Raw genomic sequence first — 16,809 nt, 5'->3', positions numbered from 1 at the left:
GAAATCTGTGCAGCAATAGTCTCTAAACCCAAAATTAATCCTGAACAGTAAGGTCATTTTAGGACCCGATCGGACAGTGTGTGCTCTCATAAGCCCCTCGACTTGGCCTTTAATTCCCAATAGCTCTACCTCCCCACAGAAAACACTTGCAAACTGTGGTCATGTGGAATGAAGAAATGGAAATTTTCACCATGATCTGAATGAATATTCAGGGTTTCACTAAACAGCGTTTAATGGCACTCTATTCTTAGAGTTTTTAAATAGCTGAATATTCAGATATGCACATGCCTTCTATTTTCTTTTATTCAAGGGTCCTCAATTCTCCATCTCCTTGAACTCTTTAACATATTTTTAAACAATTATACTTAGAATGATATTTTATGAAACTGGGTGCTAAACTTTGAGCTAATAATTACTTTAGGTTTTTTTATGGTAATTTAATAAGCATTTCATTCTTCTATCTTCTCACTCATTTACTCATTTCTAAAATGTGTCTGTCAGCTAGGAGCTCATAATCTGGGATTTCATTTTTTTTTTTTTAGTGTATCTCGGCTGAACTTCTTTTTAAATAGGATTGTCTGATGTACTTTTGAAATGTCTTGACCAAATGTTTTTGCACCAAGGAGGCCACACATCTCATCACCGCCTCCCCCGCCCCCCCACAAAGACCTCTGTCACCGCCAGGGACTTTACCTCAAAGTCATTCAGAATGGGACAAAGGCTGCCGAATCCTAAACACATCAATCTTTCACATGCAGAACCCCTCATAATCCAATTCTAAACACCAAATTGGGACTACAAGTAAAAGGCTATGACACAGCAGTATGCAATCTTTTTTTTTCTTCCTCAAGAGAGACAAAATAAATTTAGTTGCAATTTTATTTCTTCAAGAGGCGTTTCCAGGATTCAACACAACATTAAATTTTTGGCCTGTCTCTTTAATTTGAGAAATTGTAAAAACGACGACAGATGGCACATGGAATTGACTTATGTCCTCTATTCTTTACTGAAGAAGGGAGTGCACAGAAACTTTGATAAAGGCAGAAGCTACAGTATGCAGGTCGCTATTAAAATTATCCAGTGGCTCTTTGGACAGCTAAGATCCGAACGTTCAGGCTTTCTTTTTATTTTGACATTCTTTAAAACCAACCCACACTGTTGTTAAGTTGCCACTGGTGATCACAGCCCCAATGTTCAGTGCCCTCCTATCCCCAATAAGGACATGATGGATGTGCCATTAGCTCTGAACCTCGGCAACCTCTGAAATTATCACTCTGCACACCCCAATCTCCCCGCCCCCACCCCTCAAAATCATTATGAAATAGGGAGAACACTCAAGCTTACAGTTAATTGGAAACATTGCAAGAGAAGAGGAATGCTTAGGACAGCATGTCCACAGGAAAATAAATTACCCAGCACTGTTATTTAATGCATTGTGACATCATTTCCTGAAATTAAACAGAGATGACACCCATTCAGATGATCTCCAGTATAAGGTTCCATTCAAATAATTCACAGATGTTTTCTCCTGGCAAGCAGAAAAACAATGCAAAGGCTACGGCTAGGGGCGGCCTCGCTCTGCTGCTGGCGGGAAGCTCTCTCTGCTGGTGTTTTTCAGCTGGATGTTCTGGATATTCATTCCCACAAAAGTATTTCTCAGCCATGGAGCCCCACTTGTATTCAGTGCACATCTGAATGTGAGAACGGTCTTCTGTCACTGTACGCGTTAGGCCACCATTTTATATTCGGTATTAATTTGGCCTACAGTGATTAGCATTAAGTAGACCACTCTCAGAATCATGAAGGCACCCATTTCCAAGTAGAAATAATGAATGTCCATGAAACACTGCTTTGATTAACCATTCAAAGCCCTTCAAAGGGTGTCTAAGAGGGAGGCTGGTTGGCTCAGTTGGTTAGAGCACAGTGCTCATACTGCCAATGTTGCCAGTTTGATCCCTACATGGGCCACTGAGGTAAGCCCTCCACAGCTAGATTGAAACAACTACTTGACTTGGAACTGATGGGTCCTGAAAAAACACACTGTTCCCCACTAAAAAAAAATGTTAAACAAAGGATGTCTAAGGATAGAAAAGGTCACAATGTCTCCATGGAGGCCCTCGTGGAAAAGGACAAGTGGAGAACTTGGAGTAGAGATGAACAAGACGGGCAGCACTCTCCCTCACCCGTGGTGATGTCATGAGGTACGAGAGGCCGCAAGCAGCTGGAAATCCAAGCACGCAACCCACAGACCAAAATATTCAACATTTGTGCAGCACATTACAATTCACAAACAGACGATATCATATGAGCCACACAGCAACCCCAACCACTAAGTAGGGCGCGTGTTGACTACGCTCACTTTTTAAGTAAGGAAAAAGGCTCAGAGGTTGAATAGCTTACCTGCAGATTCCACAGCTCAACACTAAGGCTTCTAATTTCACATTCAGTGACCCCTCTAAAAAAAAAAAAAAAATGGCCACCGTGTGCCATCTCTCAGAGAGCCTAGACTTGACCATGCTGAGGAAGCTGGAGGCTCTAGAGCAATTCTGTTCACATCTCTTAAGGTGAAAGGGAGCATTCTCTACCAAACGTAGGCCCAGCTGTGGCATTCGGAATTATTCTGTAAGCAGTTTCTTCTTTACCTTCCCCCCGCTCCGTCCCAGAAGGCTCACCAGGATGCTCTGGCCTGCCATCGGCACCAGGACTCTCTGATGCTGTCACCTAGCATCACGGGGCAGCCATCAAATGTTTATCTGGCTCGAAAAGGTGGAGTTTAGACTATAGTCTCTCCTGCTGAGGAGCATTTGGGACTTGATGGGCAAAACCTGGTCTCCCATCTTACACAGTCCCAGGAAAGTAGGCGGTAATTTTAGCTGCTCAGTTCCACTCGTCAAAACCTCCTGTTAGCCATTCAACTAGGTTAAAATACAAATTATAGTTACTTTACATGATGTACTTATTATAAGAGCCAGGCATGGGCTGAATGCTTTACATGACTTCATTTAATCCCTGCAACAACCCTATGAGGTTGGTTCTAGAATTTTCTCCCTTCTACAGATATAGAAAATAAGTTTTAGAAAGGGTAACTGCTCAAGATAAAAAATCTACTGTGTTGTAGATTCCAGGCCCTGTACTCTTAACTGTGACACATAGCACCTAATTAAAGGGAAAAAAAAGCCATCTAGATCTACACTACATAAAGAGAACTAGTTAGAAGGCAAAATAGTCTAAGTCAGCCTCTCTCTCTCTCTCTCTCTCTCTCTCTCTCTCTCTCTCTCTCTCTCTCTCCCCCCACCCCCACCCCCATATACACATACATTACAAAAAAAAACTCACTGGAGAAGAGATACGTGTTTCTCTAACGTAACATGGAACTCTATTTACTCATAACTTGGGTGCAATGTCTCTGTAGGACTATATACTTTAAAACCCATTTTTATTGCCAAACAAAGACCTTTACAAAACCCTATAAAGAAATCTCTAATAGGCCAGGAATAGAACCCTAATAGGCCAACACCTGAAAGGCAAACTTCACCCTGCTCCCTCACCACCAGAGGTGGAGGGAGAGGACAAAACGTTTTGCCATGAACAAAAGGCAGAGTGTATCGAACCTGCAGTTTCAAGAAGGCTGCAGGATATTCCGTCACTTGAAAGCAAATTTGCTTCTGATTCTGTACACATATCTTTAACAGAAGTCCGGCATCCCCTAAGTGCGAGCTTGATCCCTATGTTTTCAAATAAGAGAACCTTTAGTCAGAGGCTGGTATGAGCAAGTGGTGTCTTTGTGTGTGAGCACTTCCTGTTTTCATTCCATGATTAAACATATTCTTTGCAGCACAACTAGGGGAGCTCTTGAAGGTGGCAAGTGGAGGTGCCTGAGAGCCTCATCGAGCACACTAAGGGCTTCTTGCCATGGAGGAGTTTTTCACCATCATGAATAAACCGTTAGCGTGGGCATTACTTCTTGCTGTTTCTTTCTTCAACTATCTTTGAAGTCAAATAAAAACAGTTGTAACGGCAGGCTTACTTTTATGATATCGTAATCTCCATGTGTTAATGAAAGGAATATACTTCCCAAGGATTTCCCTAAGATTTTTTTTTTTTTTTGCCATTGGGTACTTTGCAGCAAAAGCACATACATTTCCAATAGATTCTTTCTTCCATCTTCACTAGATTTCTTAGTCTGACATGACAGCCAGGCACAGCCATCAACCAAGAGAAGAGGGGGTCAAAGCACAGACAACATTTGCAGTAGCTGAACTTATAAATATATATAATATATATATATATATATATATTATATATATATATATTATATATATATCTCTTCAAAATTATTATGAGTTTTTTGAAGGGAATTTTTTAAAGACATTTTGGAAATTGGTAGTTTGAAACTAGAAATGAATTACTTAGCTTCAGATTAAGCAAATTCAAAGCGCTTAACTCTGAATATGAAAATTCCTCAATTCATCAAATAGCTTGTTTTTTTCAATGCCACTTTGAATTTAGTTTAAATAATTTCCTCAAGATAATCAATAAGCTGCAGGTATATTACCTTTTCCCCTAATGCTGGTGGTGCATAGGAATTTGAACTGTTACAATTGTAGTGAAACTTGTTCTTCCGAGAAAACTGAAGGTTAATGATTTTTGTCATATTGAGAATAAGACTTAACAATTGCTACAGTTGGCCTTTGTTGAGGTGGGGTTCTTTTTTCTCTGGGCCTTTTGAGGTATTCAGAATAGGTGACAATAGTTTGCAGTTGAGAACATATGTAGAGAGACCCCTGTGGCTTATTGGAAAAAGTTGCTCCATGCTGCTTTGGTGTTTGGAAAAAAAAAAAAAAAAAACAACCAGAGTTCTTTTATGTTCTGCTAGTTAATGAATGCATGAATGTCAAAATGGGCCAATGGCCCATTCAGGGGGCAAAGCCTTAGCAGCCCCCTTCTTTAAGAACACATCCTGAGATGCAAAATACATTTGCTTAACAAATTAAAATAATGAGATAATTCAATTAGTTTCTTTTTAAAAAAAGAAATAAAAAAGGGTACACCGGGATTATTGTAGTACAAGAACAGGTCATACTGCACAAAAGGGAACAAACCAGTTTGAAATAATGTTAAAGAGACTAATAATGGAGGAATGCACATTGAATCATGCACTTGTAAAGAAATTTACATGAAATAATAATTTAGCCTACATCTATTTTCCGTGAGCTGCAGCCAACATTTCACTTTGAAAGTTGAAATTAATTAAAAGCCAGAAAAAAATATAGTGGGGCATCTCTATTTCCAAGGACTTCCTCATGCCTGTTAGAGCACGTAAGAAAAGAAGTCTAAATTAACACGTCGCTAGTTAGGGATCTCTATTCTTGGTTTCTGAGCTCAGAATTATAGCCGAGTAAATCTTTCAGCTCATTAAAGGTTAGAAAGTAGAAAGTTTTACAGGACCATCCTCATCAAAGTTACTGAATCTCTTCTCTTCAGTTAGGGAGATGTCTGGATGAAGAGAGAAGTTCTTTCAAAGAGAAAGCCAAGGAGAATTTCCTTCAGACACAAGCGGGGTGCAGAAAAGGCAGGGGAGAGGAGAGAGGGCAAGACTAGGAGACAAAGCCAGTGGAAGAAAGTAATGAAAGGGCCATGTTGTGAAAGAAGGTCGTGGGAGGAGAAAAACAAAGCACTTAGTAGAAAGCAAAAAGAAAGGGGGACTGGGAAGAAAGGATGGCCAGAGGCTAGGACAGAGCAGTGCTCTGACTAAACACTCCTGAGCAGAAGCAAAACCTGTGAGCATGGGAAAGGAGCCTGCCACGTGGAGATCCTGCAACCTGTACCCCTCGTTTCAAAAATGTGGAAATGGAAGGTCCAGAGAACTTACGGGACTTAACTGAGGTTCAGCCCCTACAAAGGAAAACTGAACTTGAAACACTGGTTTCCTGGACTCCCCAGCTCTGAATATTTGAGCCTCCTCTCCCCACTCCAAGGACAGGCATTCATTAAAAATTTGCAGGTGGACAGAGAATGCTGCACACAGCCTTATATACATTTAACTAGCGGAATGCACTTGTGGGGTGGGGATAAGGTCTTACAGTTGGATACTAGCACCCTGCACAGTACAGCCACAATGAGTGTCCAGGAATCACTGGCCACCCACAATTCTTCACCAGTGGCCATGGTGCAGAGTGGGTTTCTTTCACAACAGGGACAGGACAAGGCAGAAGGTCCAGCAAGGGCTCTGAACATGTCCACGGAAAATTCAAATCACAGAATACAAGCGAAGGAGAGCACTGGCTTGAAGAGAAGGGTGCAGAGAAAGTCTTCTCTATTTGGAAAGGCTGGAGGAGCAGGAAGCTTTCAAGACAAGAAAAGCGCCCTCTGCTCTTCCATAGGGCCCCACCTTTGACGCTGAGTGTGTTGATGGCACAGGTCGTGAGATTTATACCCAACTGTTAAAGGTGATAATGATTTTAGCAGTCATCATAAAGTGGTGGAAAAAGCATAGATTTGGGGACAAGGAAAGCTCGGGTCCTGGTCAAAGCTAATCACTTCCCTTTCTGGGCCTCAGTTTCTTCATTCGTCAGCAGAGCAGCTCAGTCCTCTAAGGTTCTGTTGTTTCGTGACGCTGGTTGGTTTTTATGACTGAGGGAGATGTTTGCTCAGAAAGCAATTGTTGAAGTCTTTCTTTTGGGCCAAGGAAGGTGGAGCGGGAAGGAAGGCAGAGGGAGGAAACGGAACAGGTAAGCTCCTGGGAGAGAGCGGCATGCCTGCCCTCCATCTGCAGGCCGTGGTACCCGGCCTTTCTTAGTTGCTACTCTAACCAAACAAACCTTCAGTTCAAAATGAGGAACCCCTCCCCTCACACTCACTCGACTTCCAAATTAAAAACATTTTACAGGTTAGTAAATCTCCAGCTGAGGTGATGTAGCAAAGAACAGCTGTGAAGTAATTTTGATAATGATGAGAATAATAACCACATGGCAAAGGTTCAGGGCTTCGCTGTTGCAGCTTCAGTGCTCCTGAATAGATAAAAGTGATTAAATACTCCTGATTATCCCTGACCAATATGTAATGGATTTACAGCCCTTTCAATTAGTCAGTATTTGCTTAGGACTCATTATTTTGTCTTTGGTTAAGTAATCAGCCCAGAGACCGCATGTTCTGTCTAATTCCTCTGAGCCGAGTCAGTGCAGGGCCCTGACCTTTGCAATGGCCATAGCTGCAAGGCGAGAATAACCACTGCCACGGCGGCCTCGTTGGTTCTCCCCGCTAATCCTGACACCATGGGCCAGATCGATACACCTTCGTTTGCTACTAATGTCCTTACATCAAAATGGCCGATTTAGGAATGTGAATCTATCACTTTGCCCTCCCCACCACCACTCCGCCCCTTGCCCTTTGTAGCTCTGCAAGAAGAGCAGATCAGCAGCCACCACCATAAATAAAAATGGAACCTTGTCCTGGACCCATGACACTGTAACTAATGTCATTCAGCATAGCAACACGCAGGTTGGGTAATCAAAGACCTTCAGCTTTCAATGCGCTACTCTATTTTTAAGCATTAGCCTAAATAGAATGGCCTGAAAACAATATTATAGCAAGAAACAGCCTCTGAAATCTTTACCATTTTCCCAGAATTGCCAAATGAACAGTAAAATATAAAAGTGCCTAGTTCCTCTGTAAAAAATATATTGTAATTTTTTTTTTTGTCACGCGAGTCTTCGAGTCAACAGTATATACCGACACATAAAACCCACATAAAACCGATTGCAAACAGGAGGATAAAGATAAATTGTTACTTTAAAAATGTTGCACATAGTTGATCTTTTCTCAGAAGTGAAGAGGGTCAGTTTATAAGATAATGGACTTGAACAGCTAAAGAAGAATCTTTCATCTCCACCTTCCAAACAAAGGCGCTATAGCACCTATACCCTTCTGCGTTTGTCATACACATGACATGTATGCAAGCGGCTTCAGCGATTACAGTTGCACTTGACGCTGTGAGCTGGGACATACATGTATGTGGTGAGGTGCATTTTTTACCTCCTAGAGGAGATGGCTTTCGTTACACGTATGATCAGCAATGCTGATGGATTCACAGGCTCCTTACAGCCATCCCCCTTGGTTGCAGTTGCATTATCTGAAGCCACTCTCAGGCCTTTTAGCATAAATAGCAAATTTACTCGTATAGACTGTTTAGGGTCCTAGACCCTTTTGGAATAGGTCCATGCCTGGCCTATGGAAACAAAAATCGGCTCTGTTCTAGAGAGCGCCCTCTGGATGGTGAGAGTTGATGAAACCTTAACTGCTCTGCTAGTCATCAGGTTTCAAGAAAGGAAAAATGGGCATCTTATTCTAAGAAACCCATGTGAACCCGTATACCTTGCTGGGAGAAGGCAAGACAACAAAACTTATTTTTGCTCTTTCATCTTGACTTACTGTGAGATGCTGGAAGAGCCACGCTCTCATGATATTTGTTGCTACTTTGGGGAAAATGCCTCTTTTCTTCTGGCGTTTTTTGTCCTTGTCGGGGTCATCATCATCACCTGTGCCAGGTGACGCTACACTGTTGTCTAAACCATCCCCTAGTAGGAAAAAAAGAAAATACATTAGAGAAAACACAGAAAGGGGGCCAACAACACAGCGCAACTAATGATGAGCTCAGCTCAGCTTGTTGAAAGAAATCCATTAAGCGGGTATATTCTCTTTCATTAAAGTATAATTGGAGATACAAATATGTAAAAGACAAAATTAAACCAGGCCTCTTCAAATGTTAATTTTGTGTGTCTCACACTCGCCCATATCATTAATTCAATTATAATTGTGCGCTTGACACAGCGCAGTAGCTCTTTGTCAATTATGGAATCCAATGTGGGAAAACCGCCATCAGAAAACCCATTCGCTGAAAATGCATCCCCGTGCCCATAGTGAACACATACTGTCGGGTAATCAAGTTAAATGTTCTGTAGTCTATATATTCTAGGCTGCCTGCATAGGTGACAGTAACTGTGTCACTGTTCATTGCACATAACACACTGCCTGCTCAGCCCCTCCCGGAACTGTCACGTCCTCAGCACACACACTCGCACACTCCTCAGATGACCCTGCACTCAGCATTTGCATGACATGAAAACTTTTAGCTCTCTGCACCACTGATCATTATCATTAAAAAAAAAAAAAAGGATACACATCAAGGTAGGGTGCTCACTTAATCAGAAGTTTCTATCAACATCTTTCTCTTCTGTGCTTTTCTCTGGCATTAATTGTGCATTAGCAAAAATCATTTACTTTTAACAGTCATAGTTATTTTTTCTTGCCCTCCAGCAAAAATGCCTTGAAAGCCTGCCTGGAGGGCATCTAAATTATGTATCTGAAAAACTCTTCTGGCAAGGCATTGCAAGACCCCTACTTTCTTAAAATTCATACGAGCACGTCTTCCTGTTTTTGGGAAGGCATCAATCAAGAGCAGCAATATATGCCATATCCCTACATTAATATTTGAACTAATAACTTTAAAAAAAAGGAAAGAAACAAGATCCGACTTGTGGCATAATCAAATGCAAAATAAATGAAGAATACGGGGACAGCACTGGGGCTTTATAGATGGCTGTGTTTCCCTTGCACATCATTAGCCTGGAGCCACACGAAAGAGGCAAACAGAGAAGTGGAGAGTTTATGCTCCCCGCTGGTGTTTAAGAAGCCAGGGTCCTGGAAGGACATCTGGGAATTGCGCTGAGATGGGGGTTTTTGTAATTTAAGAATAGACATTCATTAGCAGTAAATGCCATAAATCCCATGCTAAGTAAAAACCTTGTCCAAGAAAGCCTAAAACAATAAACTCTGTGCTCAATGTAGCCTGAGCTCGCCGCTCCGCAGCTTCCTGGGGAATGCCACAGACCCACAGTTCATTCCCAGACCGGCTCCCTCCTCTCGCACTGGGCCACACCACCACATCCTGCCCATGGCGCCCTCCGCCTCCCCACTTCAGGGTCTGCTGTGTGGGCTCCCCTGTACCTGTTCTTTTCTTTTCTTTCCAAAAAAAACAAAAAACAAAAAACCAACAACAACAAAAAAACCAACAACAAAAAAAAACCCTCAACCTTCTTTGACCAGAGAAGCAGAAAAGCCACAGCAAAGAGCTGGCAGATTAATTTTATTGACATTTCCATTTTCACTGCAATGCGATACCCTCCATCACATGGAAGAGATGACCCTCACTATTTACAGACTGACAGGCCACTTCATTACAACCACCCTGCCCCAAGGCAAAGCAGCTCCCTTCCATCTGCCCAAACACTAGAGCATGACCCCGAAGTTGCTGTTCTCTTTTTCTTTGCCGTCTGTTATGATAAAAAAAAAAAAAAGAAAGAAAAAAAGAGTGACTCAAAGGGACCCCAAATAGTCCAAGAACTAATCAGAGTACAGGGAAACAAAAGGCATTTGACTTTGGAATACTGAATACAGGGAGTGTACTCTTCATCGGTCTAGGCTCCCTGCACACCCATGTACACTGCGGGGCCGCGTGCACAAGGACGGGGACACACACACACACACACACACACACACGCACACACATGCTTTCCACCACGGCAAGCAACTGCTGCAAGGCAAATTCTCACCCACACTAATGGCTTCTGACTGCTCCTTGGCAACCCCAGCATTTTAACCTGGGTGGATGTGCTCTCCAAAATACAGACACTGGAGCGATCTCATCAGCTGTTCATGTGACACAGATGGAGAGTGGCTATTAGGAGCCAGGCAGTGGGCCTTGGGGATCTGAGGTGCTGTTCTGTAGCCTGAGGCGATTTTGAAAAGCAGTACCCGGAGATGAGGAAAAAAAAAAAATCCACACTGCAAGTGCAAGTTTGAAGTCAGTCAGTCTGTCTACCTACCATGGATAAAGATATCTTTGTCCCTTAATGGAAAAAATCTATGGGGCTATCTGGATGTACACTTCAGATAATGTATGTATGGAATGGCTCTTCCTTCAATGTCTTCCAAATATAAAAACACATGCTGTAAACAATGCCTGTGTGTATATATTTCTTTCTACGCACATATGGTTTCTGTGTATATGTTTAAGCTGAAATTGTCAGGATTTTGTTAAAATCTCATTTCGCTTTTTTTTTTTGATAGATTTTTGAATATACTTATTTTCAAAGGTTAATGGCTCAAACGAGAGAAGTTCAACCAAAAAAGGCATTCGCCTTTTAAACCCAATCAATGACCTTAACAAATGAGAGGGAGCATTTCCACAGAGCATTTTCTCTTCCTTAAAAGCAAAGAGAGCTCGTAACACCTTCAAACTATATGACTCACTATATTTAGCTCAAGGAAAAAAAATATAGCTAGATTGAGCATCCTGTGATGACTGACAAACTGGAGAACACAGGAGCAATATATGAGTTCTAATATAAAGCACTCCATTTTATATAAATGTAAAATATTTGACCTGGGATCCACTGTACCAAATAATGGTAAAGAAAAATGGGCCTATTTTTATCATAACTAGATACTAGACATTAGATTTTTAAATGAACATTAGTGTTCATACCTCTATAAAGAGGAATTCCCCTCTCCAAGTACACAATAAATACCATTGCCTTTTCCTTCAATAGGTTGTGAACCATCTCCAGCATAGAGGACTAGCAACAGCATAAAGCAAAATTTCAAAAGGCAACTGTGTGATCTGCAACCTAAAAAAAAAAATTGTGCCGATGATGCCAGAGCTAGTAACTAGGAAAGTGGATATTGTTTTCTTGTGTTCCGGCTGTGTGTGTGTGTGCATGTAAGATAATTGTCAATCCGTGGCCCCTGTGCCACATGAGTTTCTGTGCAGAAAAAGGGTGTGTATACCAGGACAGATGCATGTACCAAGGGAGGTATAGGAGGTAACAGCGAACATCTCAGCATCTGAAGCTAGGATTCCAAAGTGTGGAATCCCTGAGGACAGGAACTGTTTCTGGTTTTATCTTTTTATCCTGAAAGCATACCTCCATGTCTGGCCCAGAGCACATACCCAAGGATTCCTGGCTGAGTGAATGGCTGAACTTAACAATGAGCTTCTTCAAGGGCCCACCCTTCTTTTTGATGATCCCAAACTGGGGCAAGCACACTCATTACAGTACCCAAGGGGCTGGGTGGGTTGCTCTTGTACACATAGTCACTTCTAAACATGCCAGGAACGGTGCTTCTTCGAAGAACTTGGTGCCCATGAGGGCCTTTCCGAGGGGCTGAGCCACAGGCCATTCCACCAGCACTGCCCCCTCTGATGATGACAAGATAAACAGCGAAATACTGAGCATGCTTCCTTTAAAAGGTTGCTAATCCCTTCACTAAAGGCACAGTCTAAGTTTTGGGCAAAGATATTCAAAATAGCTGTGTATTACCGTAACACACAGTGTGTGACCATGGGAAGAAATATTCAAGGCCCGTGGATAGGTAACTTTGAAGTGGATTAAATCATCGGGGAGATTGTTAAAATCACAGGTCCCCAGGCCTCATCCCAGACTTACTGAAATCAAAATATCCTGGGGCAGGGACAAGGAATTTGTGTTTTTAACAAGTTCCTTGGGTTTGCTTATGCAATCAACCCAGCACTGGTTCTTAAACTGGCTCTTGGAAGCCACTAAACTAGCTGATTTGAAATAAAATGCAGCCTCAGTGAAAATTCTATTGGGTTGTTGGAAAAGTCATGACACATTTTTGCAATGGAAAACATAGAAAAAATACGTCATGACTTTTCCGACAACCCAATATTTTACTCTCCGGAATGGGGTTAGTGGTCTTGGGGAGCACCTGTAGCCTGCCTTGGGCCTTAGTCACTGTAAGAAAGACATCGTGTTTTGCATCACATGTCCTGGCCAATGTAATGAAGCCCCATCCTAATCTTCTGGGGGTGAGGTTTAAACAGTAAGAAAAGCTGTAGAATACTGACCATCAAAATGAGGACCACTGGCGAAAAAATTGTGAGAAACGCAAATTCTTGGATCCGCCCCAGACCTACTGAATCTGAATCTCCGGGAGTGGGGCTCTAACAATCTGGGGGTCACTAAGCACCCCAGGTGATTCTGAGGCCCACTAAAGCTTGAGAAGCACTGCTGTAGAGCACAGAGCATCCCCTCCACCTGCCACCCCGGGGATGGTTGTCAGAAGGCCTGAATCGAATCCTTAGGTATTCCTTTTGTTTTAACACTCGGAGGTATTTTGGGGAGCATCTCCTGCTGAATTTACACCCACACTCTGGAGGAAGTCACACATCCTTTCCACAGCTGAGCACACTATTGCTCAGAGCAGGGTTTCCAGGTGGAGGCAAAATCCATATCCCCAGTTGTATGGCCAGTGAATCAAGGAAAGATAAGGGCATATTACGAGAGGACCCTCAGATGGTTCTAAAGCAGAGATTCCCAATCTGTAAAATTCTTGGTCATAAAAACTACCCAGGCAAAAGGACACCACTTCCTCTCATTGGCATATAGTCTTCTTCCATCTAGCCAAAAATCTGTCTATATGGTAGACATCAAGGGCTTGGCTTGGAATAAAGAAATGATGCAGACAGCGATGATAGGCTACAATGAGTTCAATGCCATCGGGATGTAGCCCTGTCAGAAATACGATGCAATAACCAAGAGGACACTAGTCCGTCTTGTTCTATCTACTCCCCCTACCCACCCCGACTAAATAAACAAACAAACAAAAATGCAGACACTTAGCAGTGAGGAAACTGAGACCAGGAGGAGGTGAAATCCTTGCCCAAGATTCCACAGCTACATGTGATCAAGGATCAACTTCACGTCCAGCGTTACTACCCCTGGTATTCTCACATTAATGTTGTAAGTTATCTCTTACTTTCCAAAGCATTACCCCGTTTGAACCCTGTTATCAGTGACTGACCTAAGCAAGGCTTGATCCGGTAGGGAAAGGCCTAAGTACAGAGGAGAGCGTAATCTAGAGCCCAGGGTTGGGACTAAGCTAGAGCTGGATGGGGCTCGATGCCGGTTCAAAGAGAAATGTGCAAACTTTTCTCCCCAAATTAAGCCAATGCTTGTGAGGGATTTAGATATATTCAGGCAAGAGTCTTCATAACCCAGGATTTTTATAATGGATTTATTGTGGTCCAAGTGGGGACCCTTCTATGGACAGCACCAGACTGATTTTCAGAGCCTAGAGATGCTACAAATAGTTGAGAACGTACTGTTCACACAGTCAGGATCTCATGGGCTTTGGTGCCATCCCGGTGCAGGGCTGTTAAACATGTCACAGAACTGCAGTTAAAGTGCTATATTCGCCCTGCCTCAAAGCCGCTTTTTCAAAAATAGAATAAGGTTTCTATGACATATTGGTACACTGTCAAATAACAAACATCTGAAACTGACCTCTCAGTCTTGTATTTTCAGAGAAATAATTAGGACAAATTAATATGTCTTTGGGTTAATAGCATTTGTACTTCTTTCGGATAAGTTGGTGGTGCATTATTTAATCCTCACTTCTTCAAGTTCTGAACCACGTTAATAGTGAAATACATTCATAGAAAATATATGCTTTAAAAAAGAATATCTGGAAGAACATGGCTATTTTCCCTTTTTTTTGATAAATAGAAACTCACTATATTATCATTTTAATTTTGTACAATGTAAATTCACTAACTTCACACACACACATCTTCCAAACAATCTTTCCAGGGATTAGGTATATTCATGAATATATATATAGATCTTGATATATGTGATTATAAACCTGGTTGTATATAAATTAAATTGTATCTTTTTCAAATAAGATACAATTTAATTTATATACCAATTTGTACACAAGTATCCAAATATATTTATAGATGAGCTGCATATTTTTGCCTGTAGTCATCTATACATACGCATACATATACATACACTTATTTACAGAGTTCTTAAAGTGTTTTTATTTCATGTTAAATAGGGTGTCCCTTTTCTACACCATTTGTCTATCTCTAGAATATAGGGTCCTGTTCTTTATCAATACTTATGTCACTTTAATTATCACTATTATCACAAGAACTTTCACTGGGCACCTGCAATGTTTCAATCCTCATTTAATCTTCACAACACATCCAGGAAATAACTACCATTATCAATTCCATTTTACAGATAAGAAAACTGAGACTCAAAGACATTAACTTGTCAAAGGTCCCACAGTGAATGGCAGCATGGTGTTTATCCTCCAAGGACTATGCTCACATCCTCTATTTTCTCCCTTAAACTGCTGGGAGGACAAGAAGGTGAGAAAAGTGAAGCTAGCTTCTGGATTAGCCCTCACTGCTCAAGAAACAAACCTCAAGAATGAGGCCTTATATATTCAGAATTATGTCCCAAAAAGATAGTGGGTGACAGCGTCTTTAATAGTAAATATGAACCAAGAAACAAGCAGATACATATTTTTACAAAAACAGGTATACCCAGCTATAGAATCTTATTGTTCTCTGTGGATCTAAAGCTCCAATTATATACAATTTTGAAATGAGAGCATCTGTTGAATTTTAAAGACTTATCTGAGCCAAGGGAATCTTTCAGGATTCCATGCCTTTAGCCCTTTCCCCTTGCTCTGGAATGCCCTTTATCTTCATTGTTTTCTTCCCCTCCTTCCCATTCATTGTTCTTTGCCCAGGCAAACTCCTATTCAACCTTCAAAACCCAGTGGAAAAAGAACCTCCTTTGTAAGGCGTTCCCCAGTCCCCATTAACAAAGTTAGTATACCATGCTTTCTACTTCTTCAGCAGTTTGTTCTTGCCTCTGTTATATTTACTGTTCTGCTTTGCAATTTCTCTCTTTACTAATTTGTCTGTCCTGTGTGACTATCCGTTTTTTCAAGGCAGGAGCTGTGTCTTATTCATTTCTGATTCCCAAGGCTTGACACAGAGTAAATACTCAAATGTTAGTGGAATGGACAAATTGGTAGTAAGAGCCTTTAAACATGTTATTAGAGCCCTGTGAGAACATAACCTGCTTTGAAGAAAGTGTCCCTGAAGGACATTCCTTGATTCTGGTAACCTGTTCTAATAGCCAAGCCTCAGGCTCCCTCACTCCTCTCTCCCTGCCCTACAGGCACTGGGCGTATTGTGCCCAGTGTTTTACTGTTCGCATATGTGCGTGACCCTCCTCAAAAATGGTCCTAACATGACTGACACACATGTCATACATATATTGTTGATGAAAATGGTGGTCCATCTCAAACCTGCCCTATTCCAATGCGGAAGAGAGAGTGCTGGAGAGAGTGGGCTCCCCGTTGCCCAGGCTGTTCAGATTACTGAGAACATCACAGTTAAAAATGAAGTATCATTAATGTACGGCATAGAAAATATAGTCAATAATATTGTGATAGCATAGTGTCAGATGGCTGCTGGACTTATCATGGTGGTCACTTGTTTAGGTCTATAAATGTTGAATAACTATGGTGTACACCTGAAACATAATATTGTAGGTTAGTTATATTTTAATAAAACTTTTTTGAAAAAAGCGAAGTATCATGCAGCCATGGAACGGCAACACACACTTCTTGGTGAGCTCCTTTTCTACCATCATTTCATTATGCTTTATTTCCTCTTAACATAGTACTTTGAAAACAGGATTAAAATGCACTGAGTCAAAAGATATTTTCTTTTAGGGACTACCTTCCAGGAGTTTAATTTAGGACATCCTACCAAGAAACTTGCACCAGGGTTTCAAATGAGATGCAAAAAAAAAAAAAAAAAAAACAGCAGCCACTGCAGCCTCTGCCTAGTCCTGTTTTAGACGACAGCCTTGCAAAACTTGCTTTCCAAGAACCATTCTCAAAGTAAATCTTTTTTCC

At 41.5% G+C, this 16,809-nt stretch overlaps 1 protein-coding gene across 9 annotated transcripts in view; it reads right to left on the bottom strand.

Annotated features, from left to right (window-relative positions):
• The window catches only part of MEIS2 (Meis homeobox 2), a 223,703-nt gene that overhangs the window by 149,226 nt on the left and 57,668 nt on the right, over nt 1-16,809 (bottom strand). For all 9 annotated transcript variants that reach the window (XM_019649200.1, XM_019649197.1, XM_019649202.1 and 6 more), the window contains one exon: nt 8,431-8,576. In XM_019649200.1, the coding sequence (XP_019504745.1) occupies nt 8,431-8,576 (146 nt within the window). The remainder of the gene's footprint in view (nt 1-8,430; nt 8,577-16,809) is intronic.

The sequence above is a fragment of the Hipposideros armiger genome, unplaced genomic scaffold (genome assembly GCF_001890085.2).
Source record: "Hipposideros armiger isolate ML-2016 unplaced genomic scaffold, ASM189008v1 scaffold_130, whole genome shotgun sequence".
NCBI classification, from domain to species: domain Eukaryota; kingdom Metazoa; phylum Chordata; class Mammalia; order Chiroptera; family Hipposideridae; genus Hipposideros; species Hipposideros armiger.
Note: the sequence above shows the minus strand (reverse complement) of the source record. Positions and strands in the feature narration are given on the sequence as shown.